The sequence below is a fragment of the Urtica dioica genome, chromosome 5 (genome assembly GCF_054948205.1).
Source record: "Urtica dioica subsp. dioica isolate 48M chromosome 5, U.dioica_male_clone48M_v1_H2, whole genome shotgun sequence".
Lineage (NCBI taxonomy): Eukaryota > Viridiplantae > Streptophyta > Magnoliopsida > Rosales > Urticaceae > Urtica > Urtica dioica.
In genome coordinates, this window is record NC_142760.1 from 41,026,327 (window position 1) to 41,051,507 (window position 25,181).

The following is a 25,181-nucleotide window of genomic DNA, read 5'->3' on the forward strand; positions in this document are numbered from 1 at the left end:
TTATCACATCACTTCCTAGCAAGATAACAAAAACATGTTTCCACGTGGCACCATTCTGCATGAAGATAGATTTTCCCTTCCCACTGCTCTCTCATCATCACCTCAACGTTTAAGATATTTGGGCAGCAAAATGTTATCAGCTTATCCACACCCGAAATTCGACATGAGAACATAAATTGAACTCTGATTAAAACAAGAGCCAAAGTCAAGTAACAAATGAAGTCCATTCAGCTCCTTCAACCTCTACTATTTCCTCTACCACACTCACAGCCAAATAACCACACAAAACAGCTTCCACAAATACAATCCTTCTCAAGCAACAATGGAGGAACATTGAGACTCGACAATAGGCTTTTAGAGAGTCGATGTCGCCGGACCAAGGCCGTGCACGGTGGTGGTGATCGCACACTCGTTCTCACTCTCTTCTCCACTACTGAAAAATCCCCCGAGGAAATTACGTCCTTCATCACTGTCAGGTTTCGCATTTTTTTTTCGAACCTCGAAATTTTTAACTTGCTTGAAGATAAAAATAAATAAAAAAATTCCCGGTATGCGTTACTTGCAGCATTTTGCTGTTGGGCATGTACGTCGTGACGAACTTTGTTGTGCCGGGTCTCATGACAAAGTCTTTCGAGACCGATAAAGTGAATGAGAATCAGAACGAAGATTACGATGATGATGATGATGACGACGAAAGCTGAGAAAATAGGAGTGTTCTTCAACAAGGAAACCAGAGTTCTCAGGAGAAATGAGCAACACATTTATATTAGTGTATTAAGTAATATCTAGATTTATTTATACTTGTAAGAGCAAGAACTCCTTTTGAGTCATTGTATAAAATAAAAATGAATAACAAATGAGGCTCTCATTTCTTTTCTTTTTTTTTTAGTTTAATTGCCTAACTAAGCACCCAGTTGACTTTTTTTTCTTTTGCTGAAGAATTTACACTTGCCAGCAGAACCCAATTGAAATATGTACCCAAAAAAAAAAAAAATTGTGGTGAGAGCCTAAACCATAGTCCAATCGTTTTCAAGCAAAGCAGATTTTACAACCGGAGTAGTACTCGCGGGTTTATGCGAGGGAGATATTTTCGAGAACAGCGAAGACTTTCCTTCAAAGAAGCTCGAGAACGGTTGACCGTTACGATTATTCTCGTCCTGGCTCTTCTGAACTTTCGGAGGCGTTTTTCTGAAGTGTCTGTCTTTGGCACCGAAGTTGAGGTTGAGCCGCTTAAACAGCTTCCTCGTTTCCCCGCCTGTGTTGTTGCCCGATTCGTCTGCCTGCTTTACGCATTTCAGAACTTCTTCCGGGTTTCGCAATATTCGCTCCACAGTTTCGTAAACCTATATATCAAATACGATTCAATTTACTCTCTAATTTCTCACAGTTCACACAGAAATAGGTAACAACCCAAATCAAGAAATAAGAGAAGCTGGGTTCGTATTATGATAAGAACGTTTTTGACGTTCTTCAATAAAACGATAGGAAATACAAGATAAGCATGTATTTTCACGGGACTCTCTCAAAAGCCTAAGCTTCCAAATGATTATTTCTAACATCCATTTATAGACTACATATTTCTAGTTATGTACTCCCACCCCTAAAATCTTCATATATTGATGAAAAATAAGAGTCAGTCCTCTCTTGAATTGAGCAAAAGTCTAACTAACGTTCTTTTGCCTAGACGGAGTGAGTGAAACCAAGAAACGGGACAAAAAAATATCAACCGAAAAAAGTATTTTTTTTTTTTTTATGTTGCCATACCTCACAAAGATCATCAATTTTCTCACACCAGAATCCGGACTGACACGTGGTTGAAGCATAGTCTTTGCATTCATAGAATAGCTTAGTCAAATCAGTGTTGGAGGGTAATGATGCCTCCACTATAACAAATCCCAAGCCCAGCTGAAATGTTTATGGATTTAAAAGTTGATTACTACAATACAGAACTTACACATAAGATGTCACGAGACAAATGAATTATATCATTCGTATTAAAATAAGGCTAATGAAGAACTTACTAGAGACGTAAACAACTGCTGAAACAGCTCAGTCGGTGGTATGTCCTCCAGAGTCTCTAAGATACCTTCCCTGCATAATCGATTTATCACCGAGAAACTAAAGTTTAAATAGAATCCAAATAGCGAATTTTTTATTATTATTTAAAAGAAACTAATAGATTAATATGTAAAAAGAAAATGCCCCGTCGAGAAGCCAGAATCCGAATAGTGATGAGCGGACTACATTAGTTACTTGAATGAAACTCACACTGCCAAATCTTCATCAAAGAGCGGTGCTTGTCTTACAGCTGGAACGGGTTTCGATGTTTCCCAAAATTCACGCCACAGATTACCTATTTTTTTGGGAAATTGTGCACATGTCAATGTACTTGTTTGTTAGAAACAAATCCATTTCATATAAATAGAGTAGCTTTAAAGGAATGTCTCCCTAAAACTTGTTTACCTTCTTTCTGCATCCGAGAACTTAGTTGACCTCTTGTAGACAATAGGTCGCCATCATCGAAAGGGTTTTTATTATCGTCATCAATTTCTTCGGCTTCTGTCCAATCTGGAGGAGAGTGCCACCTCACAAAATCCTCCAGAATACAGCCGGGATTTGCAGCCTAACATGCATCAATAATAATAATAATAATAATAAGGGTCCATCAGATATATAGCCTTATTTACATATATGGTTTGCTATTTAGCCAACCTATAGTAAGTTTTTGGTAGATAGCCATAAAGCATTATTTACACGTTCAAAAAGCTTAACCGTAACAACAAAAAGGAAAATAAAAATGTGTAAACACTACGTCAAGTCTGTGCTATTTACATAATATTTACTAAAGGTTGGCTAAACAGCGATTCCGAAAGTCTAAGTGGGTTAATTTCCTAATTTTTTTATAAAAAAAAAAAAACAAAACAAAAAAGAGTCTGAGTATTGGTGAGATATATATATATATATATATATATATATATATATATATATATATATATATATATATATATATATATTTAAGTGCTGAACTGAACCTTGAAAGCCTGCATATCAGAGAGAAGTTGCGAACACCCAGCGCCAACACTGTCCAAAATAGAAGAGACTGCTTAAGAACATATACTAATTTTTATAGTACAAAAGGCTATGGCATACAAACAGAAACTAGTAATATGAATAGCTACCCTTATCCTGCGAAAGTAAAACATATTTACATGAACCGAATTCAACAACAGTACTGAATAGCCACACGATTATGACAATGCAAAATGGTTACTATATCTAAAGGAAAAATGATAAGCATGATAAGTTAACAGAAAGCATAAATAAGACATGGACCTTCCTGTTCGAAGCACAAACTCCTCGTTTTCTTTTATAAGATCTTCAGTGAGCAAAGGTCCTTCCTGTAAACAGACAGAGAGAAAGCACACACATTTTTTTTAATATAAGTAGTCAAACCTGGGTTATGGATAAAATTTATTATGTTAATCAACTAAGTAGTCAAACCTGGGTCACAGGTGAGTACACAGGTTCCCCAGTTTCCAACATTGTTAGATCACTAAACGGACGATCGGCGCCTAATCGAACAATAAGCTCACCCGAATTTGTCTTTGCGTATAATACACTATTAGCCACAATTTCGTCATTTACAGCGGCTGATTCTTCAGCATTTAAACTGCTATCCTTCAATACAATGTCTAGCGACTGAGAGGCGATATCTCGGCGCCTTTTGCGAGATATGCAACAATTAATCACTTGCAGTTGTTGGTAAAGTAGACAAGAATTAAGATCCGGAATACTATCCGGAGGTATCCCAGGAATAAACTCTTCCACCGACCATAGTCTTTTTAGCTGCACCCACAAAATAATGAGGTAAAAAACTAATACATTGTGATCATAAATGAAAGTAATGCCATCTTTCTTATGTAAAAAAGAATAAGAAAAAAACTTAATTTTTTTCTTTTGGTGAATTTTTTTCATCTCAAGGATCACTTACTTCAGCCACAACTCTGCGCCAAAATAATGCCGCTTTTCTTAAGTTCTTGAAGCTCCCTATAACTTCAGCTACTTTGACAACGAGGCTTTCAGGAGGCGAACCATGAATATCTCTTGCAAAGGATGTTATCGTTGTCGCCTCTGAACCAGAGCTAGTCATCCGCTTGGGAAAATGTGTATCTGCAAAATCTTGCAGATATTACACTATATAAATCAAACGTTACAGGACTATACACAATTTAAAAAGAAACAGAAAAAAAAGATCCTTTTTTTTTCAAGTGGATGTACGGTACCTGCGTCAAAGAGAGTCCGAATCAAAGCTATAACCTTTTCGTTGCTACCGAACTCAGAAATAAGTTTGTTATCCTTGTCGCGAAGCACTAATGACTTCATTGCCGAGAGACTGAGACCTTTCTCTCTGCCAGGCGAAGAACCTCCGGATGATGCCAAGAAATCTTTCATTGACTTGTACTTCTTTCCAGCCCTACATCAAGATTCCAAATTTATAGAACACAGCACTAAGAATATTATTCACAATGATAAATATAGAACTCATGCTACATTCTTCTTTTGGGGTTTGGAACACAAACTACTTTACAAAATTACAGTAATGTACTTTCATGAAAAGCAGTCACTAAAGCATATCAAAAAATTAAATTTCTGAAGCAAATTTCAGGTTTAGCAAATTGGAGAATAGTTTGTCAAACAATTTCAAGTTACTTTTCGAAGGAAAACAAAAACAGAATTTGGATAGCATTTTAAAGGAAAATCAGTTCAAACTTACTCAACAGCTATAGCCAGTTGTTTTATCGCAGAATGTGGAGGAATAAGTCCATTGTTTGCAGCACTTAAACCTTCCACTGAGGGAATTGCCTCCACAGCCTAAACATATCAAAGTCTTATTTATCAGATGGGCAAGCATGTGAAGAATCTTACTTCTCACTCCTTTTAGGACATACTTTCATTTTTTTTCCTTCACCTTCGAAGAATGACATCATAGAGCTTTTTCCCTCGTTAAAAAATCACTTCGAAGTTCTAATAATGACAACATTATGTTTCAAGACATGCCATTTGAATTTCCTGGGTTTTCTTCCTAACCTCTCACTGAAACATCCAATACCCGAACTTGATTTCCAACTCGAATGTACCAACGGTTCTCACCTTCGTTTCGATATCATTTTTCGTATTGATCATGTACGGATTTTCTTCATAGGACGGAGCTGACATGGATGAATTATCCTTCCCAATTCCAATGCTTCTCAACCGATCGTGCCAATCTTGTTTTGTGCCTATTGGCGCCGGTCTCCACTTAAACTGCTCAAATTCAAGACAACTCACATCAGATAAATTCGTAGATTTATTACATATCTCTCTGGCGTACATAAGCTTTTCTTTGTTTGTTTTTTTTAATTATTGGTCTTAACGAAATATGTTATAAAATATTGACTTAAATTTTAGATTTGACACATTGTTAAGTAGCACCAATGTTAGATTGGCAGTTTCTATTTACATGTATATGTGACACATTTCAATTTTTCTTTAATCTCGTGAAGAATAGAAGCTGAAAAATAAAACTCCAAAAGACCATGGGATTGAAAAAAAATATTATTTAAAAAGAAAAAGAAAAAGAAAACTCCGAAATCCAACATTTCTAAATTCCACGAAGAAGTAAATTAGCTTAATCAACTACGCAACATATTCATATCCGAATCCAAATCAATCAAAAGAACAAACATAAAAACAAAGATTTTCGTGAAAAATAAAGCAAAGAGCATAAATAAGCACAAACCTTTGACTCTCCTTCGGTACTCGCAGACTCATCCTCTGATAGTTTTTCCAAATCCTTCGGTGATTGCTTATCCGAATCTTCACAAATTCAATTACCACATCAAAAATTAAAAAAAAAATAATGAAAAAAATAATGTCGGATGATCACAAGTCGCGAATAGTAAACCGAAAGTCCCAAAGCAGTGAAAAGCATGGGAAAAAAAATCTATAAAAAAGCGAAAATCGAGCGAACGAGGATTAGAGAGAGAAAGTCAGAACCTCGTAAGTCAGAGAAAACTCGCTCCGCTTTCGCTGCGGCGGAATGAAAGGCTGTCCTTGCTTTGGATACAAACGAAGAAGAAGAAGAAGAAGAAGAAATCTCCATATCCTAACGCCCGAAGAATGGTCTGGTTAAAGGCTAAAAGGCCTTTCTTCTTCACTGACGATTTGCCTATTTTGTGACGATTCGGGACGAAAATGATTGCATTTTTATGTTAGAGAAATGGCCTATTTTGCTTTTGAATATGAGAGAGAGAAAGAGAGAGATGAGCTTATTCAATTATTTTATAGGAATATTGCAAATATATCCTTCTATTTTAATATTATATTACAAGCTGCTTATCTGTTTTAAAACGTATCGTAAATTTCTCAAATTACTTATTCGTCAATAAATATCCTCAGTTTTTGCTTTTTGTTTTATTAGCATTACTTATTTTTATTACATCTACTTATGTGAATTTTATCATAGAATAAATCTTTTTATTTTCTATATATATAATGAGAGGAAATAAAACACGACAGATATGCTACGTTTAAGAAGTAATCACGCGGAGTTATATAACAATTCTATTTTCTGATAAGTGTTTCCTATGAGTTTTCACAAATAAAATATTCTTGTTATATTAAGGAGAATTATGTTTACTAGAACAGTCACGTAGTGCAGATTATATATATGTAACAAAATGTATGTTAATCTGTGATGAATATGATATGTGGCAGTGGTTCATAATCCATAATATATTTACGGTATAAAATTGATTTATGAATTTAAAAAGAACGTGAGCATAAGAATAGAGAAAGAAAAATGTAATGGAGAAAAAATAATATATCAAGGAGAAAAATATTCAAATACATTTATTCAAAAATGTATAAAACAAGGAAATGGTTCAAAGAAAAAAAATTATGTTAATGAACAAGTTATCAAGGATAGTCCCACATCGACTGAGTGTTACGATCTTAGCCTCTTTATAAGGCTTGTGGATTACTCCTCTAATTACCAAGCTTGGTTTTAGATGGAACCCCACACCTTTAAAATGGTATCAGAGCGGGGCCCATTCTCGATTGTGGGCTACCTGATCGGGCCTATACTTCACGCTTCCAGTGCCTGTGCCAATGTGTGCCTGTGCCTGTGCGCGTGAGGGGGTGTATCAAGGATAGTCCCACATCGACTGGGTGTTACGATCCTGGGCTCTTTATAAGGTTTGTGGGTTACTCCTCTAATTACCAAGCTTGGTTTTAGATGGAACCCCACACCTTTAAAATGGTATCAGAGCGGGGCCCATTCTCGATTGTGGGCTACCTGATCGGGCCTATACTTCACGCTTCCAGTGCCTGTGCCAATGTGTGCCTGTGCCTGTGCGCGTGAGGGGGTGTATCAAGGATAGTCCCACATCGACTGGGTGTTACGATCCTGGGCTCTTTATAAGGTTTGTGGGTTACTCCTCTAATTACCAAGCTTGGTTTTAGATGGAACCCCACAAACCTTATAAAGAGCCCAGGATCGTAACACCCAGTCGATGTGGGACTATCCTTGATACACAATCGAGAATGGGCCCCGCTCTGATACCATCTTAAAGGTGTGGGGTTCCATCTAAAACCAAGCTTGGTAATTAGAGGAGTAACCCACAAACCTTATAAAGAGCCCAGGATCGTAACACCCAGTCGATGTGGGACTATCCTTGATAGTCGATGTGGCTACTAATTTAAAAGCTCTCAAAATATTATTATATTTGCTATAACTAGTTCGAAATGTCATTTCTTATGGTTTCCCTAAAAATAAAAATAGATCGATTTCTTGTGAAATGCTCTTAAGTTGGAACAAACTGTTATTAATATGTTACAATTTAATAATACTTCAAAAAAATCAATTCGATTGTCTCTAAATTTTTAATATTTATAAATTAATTAAAAAAAATCAAACGTCTAGTTTTGTGAGAATGCTTATCCCTATAGGCTATAATATAATGAATAGCATAATGGTATGATTGTGTATGATTAATCATACCATTAGTTCTTCAGATCTGTTCGGGGAAAAGAGATTTAACTTGGAGTGAAAGTTGGGATTAGAGTTTATAGAAATCCTAAATGTTAATGATATGGAAACGAAAATAATATAAAAAGTACTCAAAAAAAAATATAATATAAAAATTAACAAAAATTGCATTGGAAATTGCATTAGAATTAAGAAGTGGTTCGAAAACATAAACTAACTAAAAGTTTCTTTTATATAACTAACTAAAAGTTTATTTCCTTAACTATAAACTTTCTAATATCAATGTGCTTTAAAAAATAATCAACGGCGTGGCCAATTCTAAATTGTGGTCCATATTTACTAGGTTAGGTAAGAATAATTAGTGAATGCGAACGAAACATGAAATTGGATATAATAAGCACTTGACACGGCCAATTATTGCCCAGTTGTCCATAACTAGTTCCAATTGAATGATTCTTGTTATTATACGTATGCAATTAATCAAATGACTAATTCATTGAATTCTCGGACTAAAATTACTATAATTATATGGCAAACAAAATAAAATAAAAAATGCATTGTTATAGAGAATTTTTCTTTTAAGATTTTTTATTGTTTCATGATCATTATCAGCTTATCCTACCCTATATAGTACAAGGATAAACCACAAAATTAAAAGTAAAAAATGTAAGACAATGAAGGTGCTTATTATTTTAAACAAATTTGATTCTTTTTTCTGATCCTAACGCGTTAAAAAGGATCAATACTAACATATATTGTCGATCATGGTTTATAATTGTGTGCATGAACATAATGCATAATATGCATCACCAAATGATGGATCACATCATGTATGTAGGCAATTAATTAACACAAGGAAAAAAAATATTATTGGAATTGGTTGCATGCATGATGAACGTGGAGCCCAATTTCCGTGTTACATATTATATTATAGTTTTTTTTTCTTGTAAAGTTGTAAGCCATTTAGATTGTGTTGAAATAGGGTTCCAATGGTCAATTTAATAGCAAGAAAAAGTAAAAGGGAACTAAATTCCTTCGTTGGTCCTTAAATTTATATGAAAGCGTTGTTTTGGTCCTTTTCTGTTTGTAGATGGATTGCATATTAAAATTCTAATTCGAGTTAAAATGGTACTTATTGATGTCGTTTCCGAACCTTAACAATCACGAAGAAAACAATTTTATAAAAAAACAATTTATGTCAGTTTATTTATATGTGGATCTCAGAAAGACTTTGTATAAAAAAATGTTAATTATTTATAAGAATAACAGCGAAAATTATATAGAAATATAAGCGATTTTATTGAATATGTGATCTCAAGTACACTGGTCGAGCTCTATTGGTTATGAACACAACAAGCGAGCTCAAGAATGCAATTGAGAGAGAGAGAAAGAGATATATGCAATAATAGGAAAAATAACGTTAAATCTTCTTTGAAAGAGAGGATTTATACTATGGCAAGATGTGATATCCCCGGAAACACATGCTGGCGACTTCGTCCTTCATTGCCTCTCTTTCTGTCACGTCGCTTCCTCGTTTGAAAGGATTCGGTAGAAATCATCAATTCTCCCAATTTCAAGGCGAGATCGCATCTACTGCACCGACTTCGACTTCGCTACGATCTTTGGTAATAACGCTTTGAGTTCGTAAATGGATTTGGGCCCGGTCCAAATGTTTTCTTAAATACATACAACGATAAACAACAAATAACGGCAATTAAATGTTACTTATTAAATCATTTTGTAGAAGTGGGCTTGGGCCCAATGTGAAATTATTTTTAAGGGACATGACTCTACCTCAACGAGAGTTTCTTTGTTGGTGAATAAGATTTGATATAGTAAGATCTCGGAAAGTTTTTTTTTTTTTTTTTTTTGTAGCGAGAGATTTGAAACCTCATTTATTAGTATTGAGATTGCACGTGTGTGTTTTCCCTATTTTCATCGCGCACTTGACAATTTATTAATCTTTTATAAGAGAATTGCATTTTCTTTGGCATTTGTAATCAATTTCTATGGGTGATTTAAACGAGTAATGTTCATTTTTCTTCGCTTTTTTGCTCTGTTTGTTTGATCTAATTTGAGGCTCTCAATTGTTTGATTTTTTTTTTGTTGGTGTTTGTGTATAATCTTATGAACTCCATTTAGAGGGCTCGTCATAGCTAGGTGCTTAAGCTTGTACTCCTAGAGACGTGAATGCTATATACCGGTGTATCCCTTGATAACATTTAGTAGTTTAGTATGACTAGATAAGTACCAAAACAATCCAATTAAATAAATTATTAGAAAGAAAGTAAGATGGTTCAATATGCTCACAAAAATCTTTATAACAGAATTCTCTGTGTAAAATGAGGGTAATTTGATATGATCATAATAGTCTCCAACTTTTATATTCCATATCTTCGAGCTCATGTGAATAAGTTGTGTAACAGTATATTTGCACACAACACTCCAAATTGTTGGGCTTTTAATTTTATCATCAACTCACTTGTTAATTAATCTTCTATCTATATGCTTCCACAACGATACAGTGTACCGTTGTGAAATCCCGTGTTGGAATATTAGAGAGAAAAAGTGGACAATAAAGAGTATTTATTGTCTAATAAGCTGCTGACTTTAGACAAAGGTTTGAGTGAGTTCCACTCAATGGAATTTGATAATTCTTTCGTATTATTCTTCATTGCGGAATGGGGTATAATATTGATTATAAGTTTGCCAAAATCGGAGCTAGAATGAATGAGAAATTGATGCTCAAAGTATGCTTAAAGAACAAATTTGTTATGTGTAATTGAAGTGGAGATCAAGAGTCTCACATTGGTTGGGAATGAGTGTTGTGATAGTGTTTATATATTCTCCTCTTTATTTAGTGGTCATCCAAGTGCAAGAGAGGAGAGTGTGTGTGGGTTATCTCTTAACCCCTCACGCGCGCGCACACACACGCGCGCGTGCCGTCGCCGAGCCGAGCCAGGCCGGGCCGGGCCGGGCTCGGGCTCGGGTTTCGGGAATGTCTCGAGCCTCGGGTTCCCCTTTTATTTGTATTTCACAGAGGCTCCTTAGCTTTACTGCTTCTTTTGTTTGGGAAAAAACGGACCAAGGCTTCACACCAAGTCGTCTTCACTGACATAATATGCTTAAGTAGAGTCAGGCCGTTCAGATATATGAAGAGCGTTGCCTGATGGGATTCTTAACTTTTTACTGAAAGTTTCACTTCATAAAGTTGATTAATTCCACAAATAACTTGAGTAGTAAGTGTGAGAATTATTTTATAACCGCGTGCAGTAATAATGCGGTTTGGCTGAGCATTAACTTTGACGTTTTGATTCAATAATCGTGCATTAAGTTGGACGTTGTTTTGATTCAATAACCGTGAACACACAAATTCCACTGCTCTCTCTTATCTTTCTCTCTCTCCGAAATTGTTATTTTCTTTGTAGTCGGTGCTCAGTTCTGTTACAGGTTTTGTTCGCCGGAGAAGTCCGTTCAGTGCAAACCTCTTCTCGTTTCCGCCGTTGTATCCTGGGAGGTAAATTGCTCGTCGATTCTGGCACCCACGGGAAGGGCAATATTACTTTAAGGAGACCGTCAAACGGTCATCGGCTTTTGGTTTTCTTTTGTTCTGTTTCTACTTATTTTGTTGTTGTATTTTATTTTCCTTTTTCTTTCTTATACCAAAGTTGTTTCTTTTATTCCCGTAAAATAAATAATTCCTACGAAATATTTCTAACATCGTGGACTTTTCACAATGGGACAGTGACCCGTTGTTGGATATCACCGCGGCCAAAAGTATACCTTGCTGCGGCGATAGTTTTTTAACAACTCAATACATATTCGCCGCGGTCACTATATATTTCGCCGCGGCAAACTCTTCCACAACAGTACTATCGTCCCGTTGTGGAAGATCAGGCCGTGGCGAGAAACCAGAAACAGAATATTTTAAATCCGCCACGGCCACGTATGACATTGGCCGCGGCGAACTCTTCCACAACGGTACAACCGTACTGTTGTGGAAGAGTTCACCGCGGCGAATTTGCAAAAAAATGATCCATTTTTTCACAACGGGACTGTCCCGTTGTGGAAAAATGGAGGTTTCCACGACGGTATTGTACCGTTGTGGATTCCATAAGATTCCACAATGGGACGAGTACCGTTGTGAATCATTACATAGCGGAGGATTCCACAACGGTACAGAACCGTTGTGGAGTCCCCAGTTTGTAGTAGTGAATAAAAATATGAATAATTTTATTAAATATGTGATTTCAAGTAAACTAGTCAAGCTCGATTGGTTAGGAATACAATAAGCGAGCTCAAGAATACAATAGATAAATATATATATATATGCGGTAATAGAAAAAAGAATGTTCAATCTTCTATGGAAAAGAGGATTTATACTATGGCGAGATGCGATATCCCCGGAAACACGTGCTGGCGACTTCGTCCTTCATTGCTCCTTTTTTTGCCATGTCGCTTCCTCGTTTGAATGGTCTCGGTAGAAATCATAAACTCTTCGAGTTTCAAGACGAGATCGCATCTCTTGCGTTGACTTTGATTTCGTCACGATCTTTGGTGATAACGCTCTGAGCTCGTAAATGGATTTGGGCCCGGCCCAAATGATTTCTTAAATACATATGACAATAAACAACAAATAACGACAATTAAATGTTACTTATTAATTTATTAAATCATTTTGTAGAAGTGGGTTAGGGTGTCCATTGGGCTTGGGGCCTAATGTCAAATTATTTTTAAGGGGCATAACTCTAGCTCCACATTACTTTTTTGAATTTCTTGATTGGTGAATAAGATTTGATATAGTACGATCTCGGGATTTTTTTTTTTTTTTTTGGCGAGAGACTTGAAACCTCATTTACTTGTATTGAGATTGCACATGTGTGTTTTCCCTATTTTCATCGCGCACTTGACAATTGATTAATCTTTTATAAGAGAATTGCATCTTCTTTGGCATTTATAGCCGATTCCTATGAGTAATAAATGAGTAATGTTCATTTTTCTTCGCTTTTTTTGCTCGGTTTGTTTTTATCTTCTTATTTGAGCCTCTCACTTCTCCGATTTTTTTTTGTTGGTGTTTGTGTATATTCTTATGAACTTATTTACTTGAATTGAGATTGCACGTTTGTGTTTTCCCTATTTTCATTGTGCGCTTGATGATTTATTAATCTTTTACAATAGACTTGCAGCTTCTTTGGCAATTGTAACTGATTCCTCCGGGTGATTTAAACGAGTAATGTTAATTTTTCTTCTTCTTTTTTTGCTCTGTTTGTTTTATCTAATTTGAGACTCTCGCTTCCTCAATTTTTTTTGTTGGTGTTTGTGTATATTCTTATGAACTCATTTACTTGAATTGAGATTGCACATACGTGTTTTTCCTATTTTCGTCTAGCACTTTACGATTTATTAATCTTTTATAAGAGAATTGCTTCTTCTTTGGCATTTGTAACCGATTCCTATGAGTGATTTAAACGAGTATTTATTTTTCTTCACTTTTTTTTTTTTTGCTCGTTTGTTTTATCTAATTTGAGGCTCTCACTTCCTCAATTTTTGTTGATGTTTGTGTATATTCTTATGAACTCATTTACTTGAATTGAGATTGCACATGCGTGTTTTTCCTATTTTCATTGCGCGTTTGACGATTTATTAATATTTTATAAGAGACTTGCATCTTTTTTTGACCTTGTAACCGATTTCTATGGGTGATTTAAACGAGTAATGTTCATTTTTCTTTGTTTTCTTGTTCGGTTTATCTAATTTGAGGCTCTCATTTCTTCGATTTTTTTTGTTGGTGTTTGTGTATAATCTTATGAACTCCATTTATAGGGCTCGTCATATCTAAGCTTGTTGTACTCCTAGAGACGTGAATCCTATATTCCGGTGTATCCCTCGATAACATTTAGTAGTTCAGTATGACTAGATAAGTACCAAAACAATCCAATTAAATAAATTATTAGAAAGAAAGTAAGATGGTATCAATATGCTCACAAAAATCTTTATAACAGAATTCTCTGTGTAAAATGAGGGCAGGGCCGGCCTAATACATATTGAGGCCTTAGGCGAGAACACAAAATTAGGCCTTCTTAAAAAGAGTATCAAAGAAACGATGATACATTTAAAAAAATTATAATCTTCAGCTATAATTATTATTTTATGTTCTCACGGCTCATAAAGGAAAAAAATAAGACACAAATAAAAAGATATAATTTAACTAACCACAGCTCTCTAAGAAAAAAAACCCAAAAAATTAGACTTTTAAGAAAATAAAATATAAAACATGATTTTTCTTTTGTTTCCCCAAATTTGTGGAAAAATCACAGCTCTCTTTATTTTCCAAGTTTTTGGAAAATTTCAATTCCCTACTTTTTTTTTTTCTTCAGTGGCACACACAAGCAAGGTTACCAAAAAAAAAAATATGACCTTTGAGATATGCTATTCTTTTTACACTTTCACTTCAAAATTGGCTTTGTATTTCTTGTAAACAAAGGTCCATTATTATTTATTAGTAGTATAAGTGATAGTCATCGTACACACTAGTTGAAAGTCAAATATTGGACCATCACAAGTTTTTTTTTTTTTAAGAAGCCTTCAAAAGATTATGACATATGCTATGGCCGATAGTCTTTTAATGTTTTAAAATTGGGCCTTTATTTCTGCCAAAAATTAATGGGGAATTTGCGGTTAATGTCACAACAACAACACATTATTTCATTTGTATCACAAATGAGTCTAAATTGCATTCATGTCTTATTTTTGCATATTTGTCATCTATACAATGTCTTAATTACCCTTCTATTTTATATCCAACAAGAATTCATATCCACACTCAAACCCTAATCTCTCATCAAATTCCCTCTCAAACTCTAATCTCTATAGCTTAAGCTCCGACTACCGCGCCGATCGCCGCTCCGACGAGGCCACCGCCGCCGTAACCCTCGCCGGAGCTCTCGCCAGAATCACAGATTCAGCCTTCTAGTCTATTTTTATTTTGTAAATATTTAACTGTGGTTCTACTTTCTTTTTCTAGTCTACTTTTGTTTTATAAATATTCAAATGTGCTTCTACTTTCTTCTTCTAGTCTATTTTTGTTTTGTAAATATTTAACCATGGTTCTACTTTAAGGGTATTTTGGTCTAATAATAAATAAGAGTGACTTACTTGCAACACGTTTTTTGGTGGTGACATAGATGCAATTTTGTTCATAAGAAGTGACTTTGGTGCAAATCCCCCAAAATTAATGGGGTCTTAGGCATTGGCCTAAGTTGCCTAAGGCATGGGCCGGGCCTGAATGAGGGTAATTTGATATGATCATAATAGTCTCCAACTTTTATATTCCATGTCTCCGAACTCATGTGAATAAGTTGTGTAACAGTATCTTTGCACACAACACCCCAAATTCTTGGGCTTTTAATTTTATCATCAACTCACTTGTTAATTAATCTTCTATCTATCGTTTACTAATTTATTATGTGCTCAAAAACACATCTCACATTCTATTTTCTTCTTCTAAATTAGTCGGCAAATCCGATTGCCCGACGAATTTGGAAGCCGACGACAACGATATGAAAGGCTAACAAAAAGGGAAAATATCATGAGTACCCCTCGTGTTTAATCGAAATGCGAGATTTATCCCCTCTATTTCTAGAAATATCAGACATATCCCTTCAGCTTAATATAAATGACATATTCATCCCCTAAAAAATGTTAAATTACAAATATCATCTTTTTTCGTTTATTTTTTACAAAAAAAATAATTTAAACTCCCCAAAATACCCTTAATGAAATAGTTTTTTATTTTCTATTCTATATGCAAAAAAATTAAATTAAAAAATTTCTTTATAAAAAGTTAATGATTTTTTTTATAAAGAGAGATTTTGATTTAATTTTTTTAATAAAACAGTAAATAAATATTTATTCTATTAAGGGTATTTTTGGGAGTTCAAATTTTTTTTTTGTAAAAAATAAACGAAAAGGGTGATATTTGTAATATAACATTTTTTTAGGGGAGATATATGTCATTTATATTAAACTGAAGGGATATATCTGATATTTCTATAAATAGAGGGGATAAATCTCGCATTTTGATTAAACACGGGGTATACTACAGATATTTTCCCAAAAAAAAATTAAGACAAAATTTGACAAAGAGACTGAAAAAGTCTATAGCAAAAAAAAAAAAAAAAAAAAAAAAAAAAGTGATAAATGCCATTTTTTATAAGTTACTCTTTGATATGCAGTTTTCATATCCGCTTTACTGTCGTTTTTAATATCATTCTTTGTCGTTTGATTCTGATTTTGATTGTTAAATATTGGGATACCGAGACGAGCCTACGTAATTTTTCCCGCGCTGGTTCGACACCTCTCTCTGTCCTCTCTCCTCTATCTTTCTCTCGCTTGCTCTAACAACTACAATGGAGGAAATCGACGAAACCGAAGCCGTACCTCAGGTCGAATCTCATCCATAGAAACTCTAACTTTTCTTTTTGTTTACCGGGAAATTGTAAGAAAATGGACGACGAAGCGAGGTTTTTTTTTTTTTTTTTTTTGCTGAATTCGTGAGTCGCAGAAAATTAGTGAAAACAGTAATTAGATGAAGTGACGATACTGACATGGTTTGATTTAGTTCATTTGGGGTTTTGTTTTTGCTGAATCGTAATTTACTCTTTCTGGATGCTTAAAAGATCGAGATTCTAGGAAATGAACGATATTGTGAATTTATACCTCAATTTCTTTTTTATTTTCTTGCTCGAATATCCTAAAATTACTCTATTTAAAGTGAAATCGTGTTTGGCTAGTAATTCTTCGTAAATGTTCTTTGATGTGGAATTTGGACTTTGAGCTCTTGAATTTCGAGATTCGTATGTGATTTTGCTAATTTTCGGTCGTCATTATATATGCACGTTCTCGTTCATGTAATAATATAGAAATCGATCTTCATATAGTTTTTATCTAATTTATTTCGATCTCTGTTCTTCGTTTCAATCTTTAACTGGCTTTGGAAAATAAGAACAGACGCAGTTGTGATTAATAGAAAAATAGAAGAAGATGAGTATTCATGTATATATTTTAGGAGTGATTAATGTACGCCGATGTGTTGGAATGTAAGTAAATTTATTGCGAAAGAGTGAGTAATTTGGTTGCTTGGTATTTTGCAGGTCTACATGGCATGTATTCAAAATGGCCGTCGGTGAGTTTTTCTTTCAATATAATTTGCTGTGACTGAGAAGCCAACTGAGATTTATAAATGACGCGAAAAAACGTAATGAAATTCTGCATTACCTCGAGTCTTAGAAGATAGTGGTCTGATAATATGCAGATATTATATATTCACAGCTGGAAATGGAAAGTTGCATTGATTCTTCTCCTAGAAATGATATAGCCTTATTGTGTTGTAAGGTGTTTAAAATTATGAAATCAGATGTGTCATTTTTTTTTCTTCAATTAAGAAAGGACTCTTATGTCTTCCGCGGATAAATTTCAGACCATTTTTTTCTTTTAAACCAGTGACTATCGGATCATATATAAGATTTCCCTTCTCGCTTTCAGAGTTGGAGTATCATATTATGATTCAAGTATTCGCCAACTTCATGTGTTGGAAGTTTGGGAAGATGGGAGCGCTGGATTCCCTGTAATAGATTTGAGTACGAGTTTTACGTTATTATTTAACGGTTCATCCTCTCGTCTTTAATTTTACTTTTGATGACCGTGCATTCAAATTTCTCTCTCTATTCCTGTGCATTGGCCAGTAAAGTATCAAGCTAAGCCTATGATAATTTACTCGAGCAGTAAAAGTGAAGAATCACTCTTGTCTGCTTTAGAGAGGAGCGGTATGTTTCCTGTGCCACGTGGCCAGTTTTGAATTTGAGCTTTCCAGATTGTAATCTTAGGTTTTGCAGATGGAACAAATGAAACTCCGACTGTGAAGCTCGTAAAGAGCTCTGTGTTCAGCTATGAGCAAGCTTGGCATCGGTATGTTTCAGTCAGCTGTTTGGAAAACAATTTTGAAATTACGTGAATTTATGGTATGCTGATCATTCTAATGTTCATGACAAATAGTTTCAATTTTATTCAAATGTTGCGTTATGGAAAATTGTTTTTGCACCAACGGAGTCCTTATACATGTCTTTCGTTTTTTAGAAAACTTTAGAATAGATTAATAAACTTTTAGACCCCATTTCAGCCTCCAACTTTGGAAGAGAAAATAATCAGAGTTACTAAAGTGTTCATCTATGCGAGTTTTGGGAATAATAATAAATGCTAGCTCCTATGATAAAAAAAAGTGTTACATTTTTTTAACATAACCTCTCTTATGTCGTCTATCTTTCAGATTGATATACCTCCGTGTAACTGGAATGGATGAAGGATTAAACATCAAGGAGAGGATTTGTTTTGTAAGCTGATATTACCTTCTAACCACTTTTCTCTGAGTAATTGGTCACATCATTTTGACCTTATCAACAATATCACCATTTGCTAACTATTCCTGGAATTTGTGATGAAATAATTCGAGGTCTTATTTTTCTTCAACGGCAGAAGCCTAAAATTCTGTTGTGGATAGTAGATATAAGGAGGGGTTAGTTATTAATAGATAGTTATGGGGTTAATAGGGTATTATCATAAGTTGTAATAGTGTATAAATAGAAAGGAACTACTAGGAGAAGGTATCTTGTCATTTGGTATTGCTTGTGGAAGAGAATATTTGGGAGGTTCTCTCCCGTGACTCTTTGTAATACCGCTCAAGATCAATACAATTCCATTTCCTCTTCGATAATCGTTCTCTTGACTAGCTTGTTGTGGATCAAATATCTCGGTTCATAACAAATTACCATGCTTTAAAGAGAGGCTACTGGTTGGACCACTCATGTTTCTTGTGCTCACTAACCCATGACTTTGTTTCTGTTTGAACTTTGAACTACTGCAGTTAAATTCTATGATGGACATGGGAAGTGACGTTCAAGTTCGAGCAAGTGGGGGTCTTCTCGCCATTCTAGAGAATGAGATGATTGTAGACACGCTTGAGCAAAAGGAAAGCGGGAACTCCTCGATCACAATTGATTCTGTTATCGAAGTTTCATTGTATCTTTCGTCACGGTCTTTGAAGCTTGAGTTCCTTTACTTTTGCCCGCTTAGCTTCCCTGTTCACTTTCTTCTTAGAATAAATAAGTTATTCATGCTATGCAACAGTCGGGGAATGTACTCCTTTACCATGAAAAACAGAAACAATTTTCTCAAACTTGATTCTGCAGCTCATGAGGCGTTGCAGATATTTCAAATTGACAAACATGCAAGCCATATGGGGATTGGAAGAGCAAAAGAAGGGTACCGAGTGGTCATTGGTTTTATATCTTTCTAATTTTGTTTATATAATAACTTATGTGCTGATAATTTGCGACCACAGGTTCTCTGTGTTTGGCATGATGAACAAGGTTCGTAGTGCTAAAATTCATTTTTAACCAAAGCCGTTCTTGTAGTGTGATATAATTTACTGTCTTTGTATACAGTGCGTTACACCAGCAGGGAAACGTCTACTGAGGTAAAGTTTTTCATCGAAGGGTTTTTCTGAGGCTGAAATAGGACTTAAACAAACATATTTCCTTATCTCGTGCTAGAAACTGGTTTCTAAGGCCGATACTGGACTTCAAAAATTTAAACAGCCGTCTTGACGCAGTATCCTTCAATGGTATACAATTACTCGGCTGCTTTTGTATGGGTGTGTTATGAATAAGACCATTATCTGTGTTGATATTATATATGTCTTTGTAAACTGAAGAGAAGAACTTTGTATAAAGCTCGTTGTCGTTAACAAGGTTAAGATATCGTTCTTTCTTGCTTCTGATGAGTTGATGCTTTCACTGCGTGAGGCTCTAAAGTCTGTGAAAGATATACCCCACATTCTCAGGGTACAGTTGTTTGCTTTGCATAATTCCTCGTTGATACTCTTTTTGCTTCTTACATAGTACAAGCTTACGCGTTTTTGTAATTGGCTCAGAACTTTCATTTTTGTTTCTCTTTTTTGAAGAAATTCAATTCTCCTAGCTCCATAAGTGCCATTGGTGACTGGACGGCTTTTTTAAAGGTTGGAATGTGAACAGGGGAATTTCCCATTCACTCAACCTACTGTATTATAGTATCTTATCTTTTCGTGATATACCAAATTATGATGCAATGAAGTTTCTTGTAGAGTGTTTGCTCGCTCTTGCATATTCAGAAGATATTTGAAGTTGGCATTTCTGAGAATCTACGAGAGCATGCAAGACTCTTGAGTTTGGACATTGCTGAAAAGGTGAAACATAAATATTTGAACTGCTGATACTTAATATTTTGAATCACAATATGCACTGACATAATTTTGTCTGTGTGGAATTTCTGTTTGATTTTCCTCCAGGCTAACTCTACCATAACAACCGAGCTTGCATATGTCTACGAGCTAGTTAGTTTACTTTATCCTATTTCTTAACTACTTGAGCTACGACGTTGTATTTTGTTAGGTTGTTAAACTGACACCATAACTGAGAAATCGGAAGCTTTATCTCATGCCTTTTTAATCTGTTTTTTTATTTGATCCATTCCTTAAATTTGTTCCCAAAAGTTTTGGAATCGTACGTGTAGGTGATTGGAGTTCTCGACGTTTCTAGAAGTAAACAGAAGGGGTATGAGACAATAGTAAAAGATGGTTTCTGCAACGAGGTCAGCTTGTAAAAATCCGGAATTTAGTATGAATCTTTATCATTGTAATCAACATACTACTGACTGTCTAAATTTCTTTACTGAATTTTATTTCCGGTTTTAGTGTGTATTTGTCATTGTTTAATTCTCCGATTTACTGCAACTACGCTTAATTCTGTAATTGGAGTTACTTTTAAATCACCTGCTGTGATGTAGTTGGATGAGCTCAGGCAAATATACGAGGAATTGCCTGAATTTTTAGACGAGGTAGCCTTAAAGAAATCATTTGAAATCAAAGTTCAAAGACAGGAATAAGCTTAAGTTTAGATACCTTTCAGGTGGCGTCAATGGAACTTTCGAGATTCCCTCAGTTGTGTAACGGAAAGATTCCACCGCGTATTGTTTACATAAATCAGATAGGTTTGTTCACATTCTTTGCAGCTTCATAACATTCCTGGTGTGAGTGTTGCACGTTTATGCTGTCAAAAGAATTTCTATATTTATCCTTTTGGGTTCAATCTCGTGGCACGTGAATGGACAATCAGTTTACCGGTCACAATCATAATAAACTGATTTGCTTTCATGTTTGCATGCTAATTCAATATTCAATTCCTGAGACCTTTATTTCTTTTGGTTCGTTTTGTAGGGTATTTGATGTGTATTTTTGAAGAAAAAATTGGTGATGTTACCCTGGACAAACTTGAAGATATTATTTTTGCAGTAAGCAAATATTTGTAAATTTGAGATATTTTCTCCTCTGTTTTCACAAATCTGATCATAGCTATCCAAAGCAGTTCTCAGATGTGGATGGGGAAACAACGAGGTTTTTCTATCGGACCCCTAAGACGCAAGAATTGGACAACCTACTTGGAGATATTTATCACAAAATCCTCGGTAATATTATGCTGCAAATTTTCCTTTCTTTTGCTTTCCTCTACAAAAGAATTCAATGAAATTGCTCTCAAGAATCACCGCTCTATAAAGCTTATTTGCCATCAAATGCATGCATTGTTTCATTATGGATTGACTGTAAGGCACAAAGTACCAAGTGTCCATTTTAAACTAATCCAATTTTCTCATAATTTTTCATGTTTCTTTTGTCTAACCACTTCACTGCTCAAGATATGGAGAGGGCAATAATTAGAGACTTGGTAACACATCTACAACTATTTTCAACACATCTGCTTAAGGCAGTGAACTTTACAGCCGAACTTGACTGGTGAGAACACAATTTCCCTTTTTCTCATCCCTATCCTCAATTCTCATGACTAAAAAAAAAAAAGTTTCGTTGTTCATTCCAACAGCTTTTTATCATTGGCACTCGTTGCGCGGCAGAACAATTACGTAAGGCCTACTTTAACCGTGGAAAACTTGCTGGACATACAGAATGGCAGGTCAGATCCTCGTGGCTTCTTTGCTACAATTTCATTAAATAGGATGCAATATACATTTTCTGTTTTCAGACATATTTTGCAGGAAATGACGGTGGACACATTTATTCCAAATGATACGAAGATTCACTATGATGGTGAGTGAGAAATGAAGATTCACACTTGCGTATTAAACCTTTCGAACTTGAATTTATTTAGCAAATATTTTTCAGGAAGGATAAATATCATCACTGGTCCTAACTATTCAGGAAAAAGCATCTATATAAAGCAGGTACAAAAGAGTAACATTTTTCATCACCCTTGGTGATTTCAACTGGTTCACTGATGGAATTCATCGATTACAAGTATCAAACGTTTTTTTTTCTTTTTTTTTTATATAATATATTTCAGGTAGCTTTGATTGTTTTCCTTTCTCACATTGGAAGTTACGTTCCAGCGGACGCAGCTACTGTAGGATTGACTGATAGGTTTTTTCCTTTTGTATACACACAGATCTTAAAAAAATGTACGAGTGGAAATCTATTCACAAATCTTATAATAACTCCGGCCGAAAATTGTGACAGGATATTCTGCGCAATGGGGACCAAATTTATGACTGCAGAACAATCAACATTCATGATTGATTTGCATCAAGTAGGAATGATGCTGAGGTATATGATTTTCTTCGTATAGGAAACTTGATGGTTATTAGATAGTTCTGTCACGTCTCAAATAACTTTCAGACTTGAGAAATTCATTAATATTCTAAATGGTTCTATAAAGAAGACCCTTTCTTTTACCAAACAGCAACGGAATTATTTGATAAAGAAGGCACATTATGAATGGTTGCATGATGAACTTTACAGGCAGGCAAGCTCAAGATCTTTGTGCTTGTTGGATGAGTTTGGGAAAGGCACTCTAACAGAAGGTTAGTTTCTCTCTCCCACTTTGTAAGTTTTTTTTACGGGGATTAGCACTAATAGGGGATGGTATTAGCTTCAGTAATTTCTCATCATGATTTCAGATGGTATTGGTTTGCTTGGTGGAACTATAAGCCATTTTGTCTCACAAGATGAACCGCCAAAGGTTTTGAGGCTCACATCTTTTCTATATTCATTTATATTTTTCTTGTTAAGCTTGTTTCTTATGAGTTTATGCATTACAGTTCTTTTTCCCTGTATTACTGCTGGTTTCATTTTTGCCACCTTGTAGGACTCGTGAGAAGCTCGATTCCTATACGCCTTAATCCTCCTTATAATTACTTTGTTTTAGTAGGCATGTGAGAAAATATTGAAGAAACAATCTCTGTTATTAGAGTTTAGGAAGCTATAATCTTATATTGTGTCATCGAACACCAACATTTACTCACTTTCTGAGTTATCGGCCGATGAAATATTTGGATATAAATTGACTACTTTGTATTATTTTGTAATTAAAAATAGAAGATAATTTGCAGGTTCTGGTGTGCACTCATTTGACCGAGCTATTTGACGAGCATTGTTTGCCAAAAGTATGCATCCTCGTGAATCTCTACAACAGAAGTTTGTTACCTTTTTCTATTGCTTGTTACAACATAATATATATATATATATATATATATATATATATATATATATATATATATATTATAGTCCGAGAACATCAAATTTTACACAATGAGCGTGCTGAGGCCCGACAACAGCTCTAGAGATGCCGATGAGGTCGTATTTCTATATAGGTAGACCTTTTTTTCTATAGAATTTGCTTCAATGCCAATTTTAGTTTTGTGATTTTAAGTGCATATAGTTTTCTCTATATATTTTTTTTATGTCAAGCCAATAATTACGCCGTTTCTGTTCCTCTTTTAAGCATGAAATTATCGCTTAATTCACTATTCCTTCTATTTGTTGCAGGCTAGTTCCAGGCTATGCATTACTCAGCTTCGGTGAGTTCAAACATCAGAGTCTGTACTTTCCTATTAACACTTGATCCAATGATCTTTATTTGAAAATGAATCAATAAATCGTAATATTTCGTTACACTTGTGCAGGTCTTCACTGCGCGCTCCTCGCGGGTACGCAATAACACAATGGAATCGTTTATACTTACAATATTTTTTCGTTGATTCTCTTTTTGATTTCATTGTTTATTCAACGTGGATCATAGTCTTGCCTCAATATTTCCACGATTTTTAACGACTCACAACTCCAACCGTTTTTAATCGTGGTGTAGCGAACTTGAACATTCTAGAATTATGAAGAAATTTGATATGAGAGAGACTTTTAGAACTGCATAGAAATAATGATGGATATTTTTGTGAAGTCTCTAGAGATTGGAAGAAAGACTCAGAGAAATTCCTTGTATCTTTGTATGAGTTTTTTCCTTGCCAAGAAATCACTCTTAATTATTGTGAATGAGTCTTTACTCTTTAGTATAGTAGTGTAATTTATTTTGACATAATAAAGCAATCACGCGCGAATTATATTCCAATGTACAGGTGTCCCAGAGGAAGTCATTAAGAGGGCAGCGGCGGTGTTGGAAGCTAATGGACAAAACAAGCGCATCGAGCGATTGTGCGATGATAATATAGCGGCACGAGATCAGCAATACACGGTGTTGATTCTGAAATGCCAGGCTTTGTATTAATGTGACATAAAAATTTATTTTATTTTATTTTATTCATTTTATATATGCTGAAATGATGCAGAGAGCGGTGGATAAGATGCTGAAGTTTGACGTTGCTCGGGGAGATCTTAGCCTCTTTTTCCAGGAGATATTGTCGATTTAGTCCCGAAAAGGCTTTGCTAATAAGGTGATGTGTAATTTGATGTGTATAGGAGTTTTGAGATTCAAAACCTGGATTAATTTTCTTTAGACTCTTTTGTTTTTTCATTTTTATTTAGCAGGAAAATCGTCACCTAGTTTATGTACATAATTTTTTCGTGTATTGTCTGATGCTTCACTGCATCCAATCCGATTTTTACAAGGATTTAATCATATCTAAATAAGAAGAAGAAAAAAAAAGCCACAATAGATAAAAAATTTGCCTATATGTTTAAGGAGATATATTTTTTCAATTTAGAGAACAGAACTAGGAAAGAAAGCTATAACAAAGATAAGGATAGATAAAAGAGAAAAAT

General features: G+C 34.9%; 2 protein-coding genes and 1 long non-coding RNA gene across 5 annotated transcripts; 2 read left to right on the plus strand and 1 right to left on the minus strand.

Annotated features, from left to right (window-relative positions):
- The first annotated feature begins 54 nt into the window (after positions 1-54).
- On the plus strand, positions 55-888 carry LOC149398557 (uncharacterized). Its single transcript, XR_016297096.1, has 2 exons — positions 55-476; positions 566-888. It is a non-coding gene; the product is annotated as an uncharacterized LOC149398557 (long non-coding RNA).
- LOC149398558 (Rab3 GTPase-activating protein catalytic subunit) lies at positions 808-6,277 on the minus strand. Of its 3 annotated transcripts, none has more exons than XM_089615303.1 (14): positions 6,037-6,277; positions 5,780-5,856; positions 5,152-5,304; positions 4,775-4,872; positions 4,284-4,474; positions 3,992-4,179; positions 3,502-3,846; positions 3,334-3,398; positions 3,033-3,081; positions 2,464-2,623; positions 2,269-2,353; positions 2,022-2,091; positions 1,765-1,905; positions 808-1,343 (listed from the first exon to the last, which is right to left on the minus strand). In XM_089615303.1, the coding sequence occupies exons 1-14, from the start codon at positions 6,140-6,142 to the stop codon at positions 1,008-1,010; spliced, it is 2,064 nt and encodes a 687-aa protein (XP_089471429.1). In that variant the 5' UTR covers positions 6,143-6,277; the 3' UTR covers positions 808-1,007. The 3 variants fall into 3 exon arrangements, with proteins under 3 accessions (XP_089471429.1, XP_089471430.1, XP_089471431.1); XM_089615304.1 differs by having other exon boundaries at positions 810-1,343; positions 3,992-4,170; XM_089615305.1 differs by lacking the exons at positions 4,775-4,872; positions 6,037-6,277 and having other exon boundaries at positions 811-1,343.
- A 10,160-nt stretch (positions 6,278-16,437) lies between these two features.
- On the plus strand, positions 16,438-24,978 carry MSH5 (MUTS-homolog 5). Its single transcript, XM_089615235.1, has 34 exons — positions 16,438-16,473; positions 17,182-17,213; positions 17,573-17,667; positions 17,773-17,853; positions 17,923-17,995; positions 18,354-18,417; positions 18,948-19,102; positions 19,244-19,345; positions 19,425-19,452; positions 19,528-19,559; positions 19,636-19,693; positions 19,840-19,926; positions 20,046-20,102; positions 20,208-20,309; positions 20,412-20,456; positions 20,636-20,713; positions 20,909-20,959; positions 21,031-21,112; positions 21,339-21,412; positions 21,487-21,586; positions 21,815-21,911; positions 21,997-22,086; positions 22,156-22,220; positions 22,296-22,354; positions 22,474-22,550; positions 22,647-22,733; positions 22,929-22,990; positions 23,087-23,148; positions 23,519-23,572; positions 23,694-23,779; positions 23,955-23,986; positions 24,092-24,115; positions 24,539-24,654; positions 24,749-24,978. The coding sequence occupies exons 1-34, from the start codon at positions 16,438-16,440 to the stop codon at positions 24,827-24,829; spliced, it is 2,424 nt and encodes an 807-aa protein (XP_089471361.1). The 3' UTR covers positions 24,830-24,978.
- Positions 24,979-25,181: the final 203 nt, after the last annotated feature.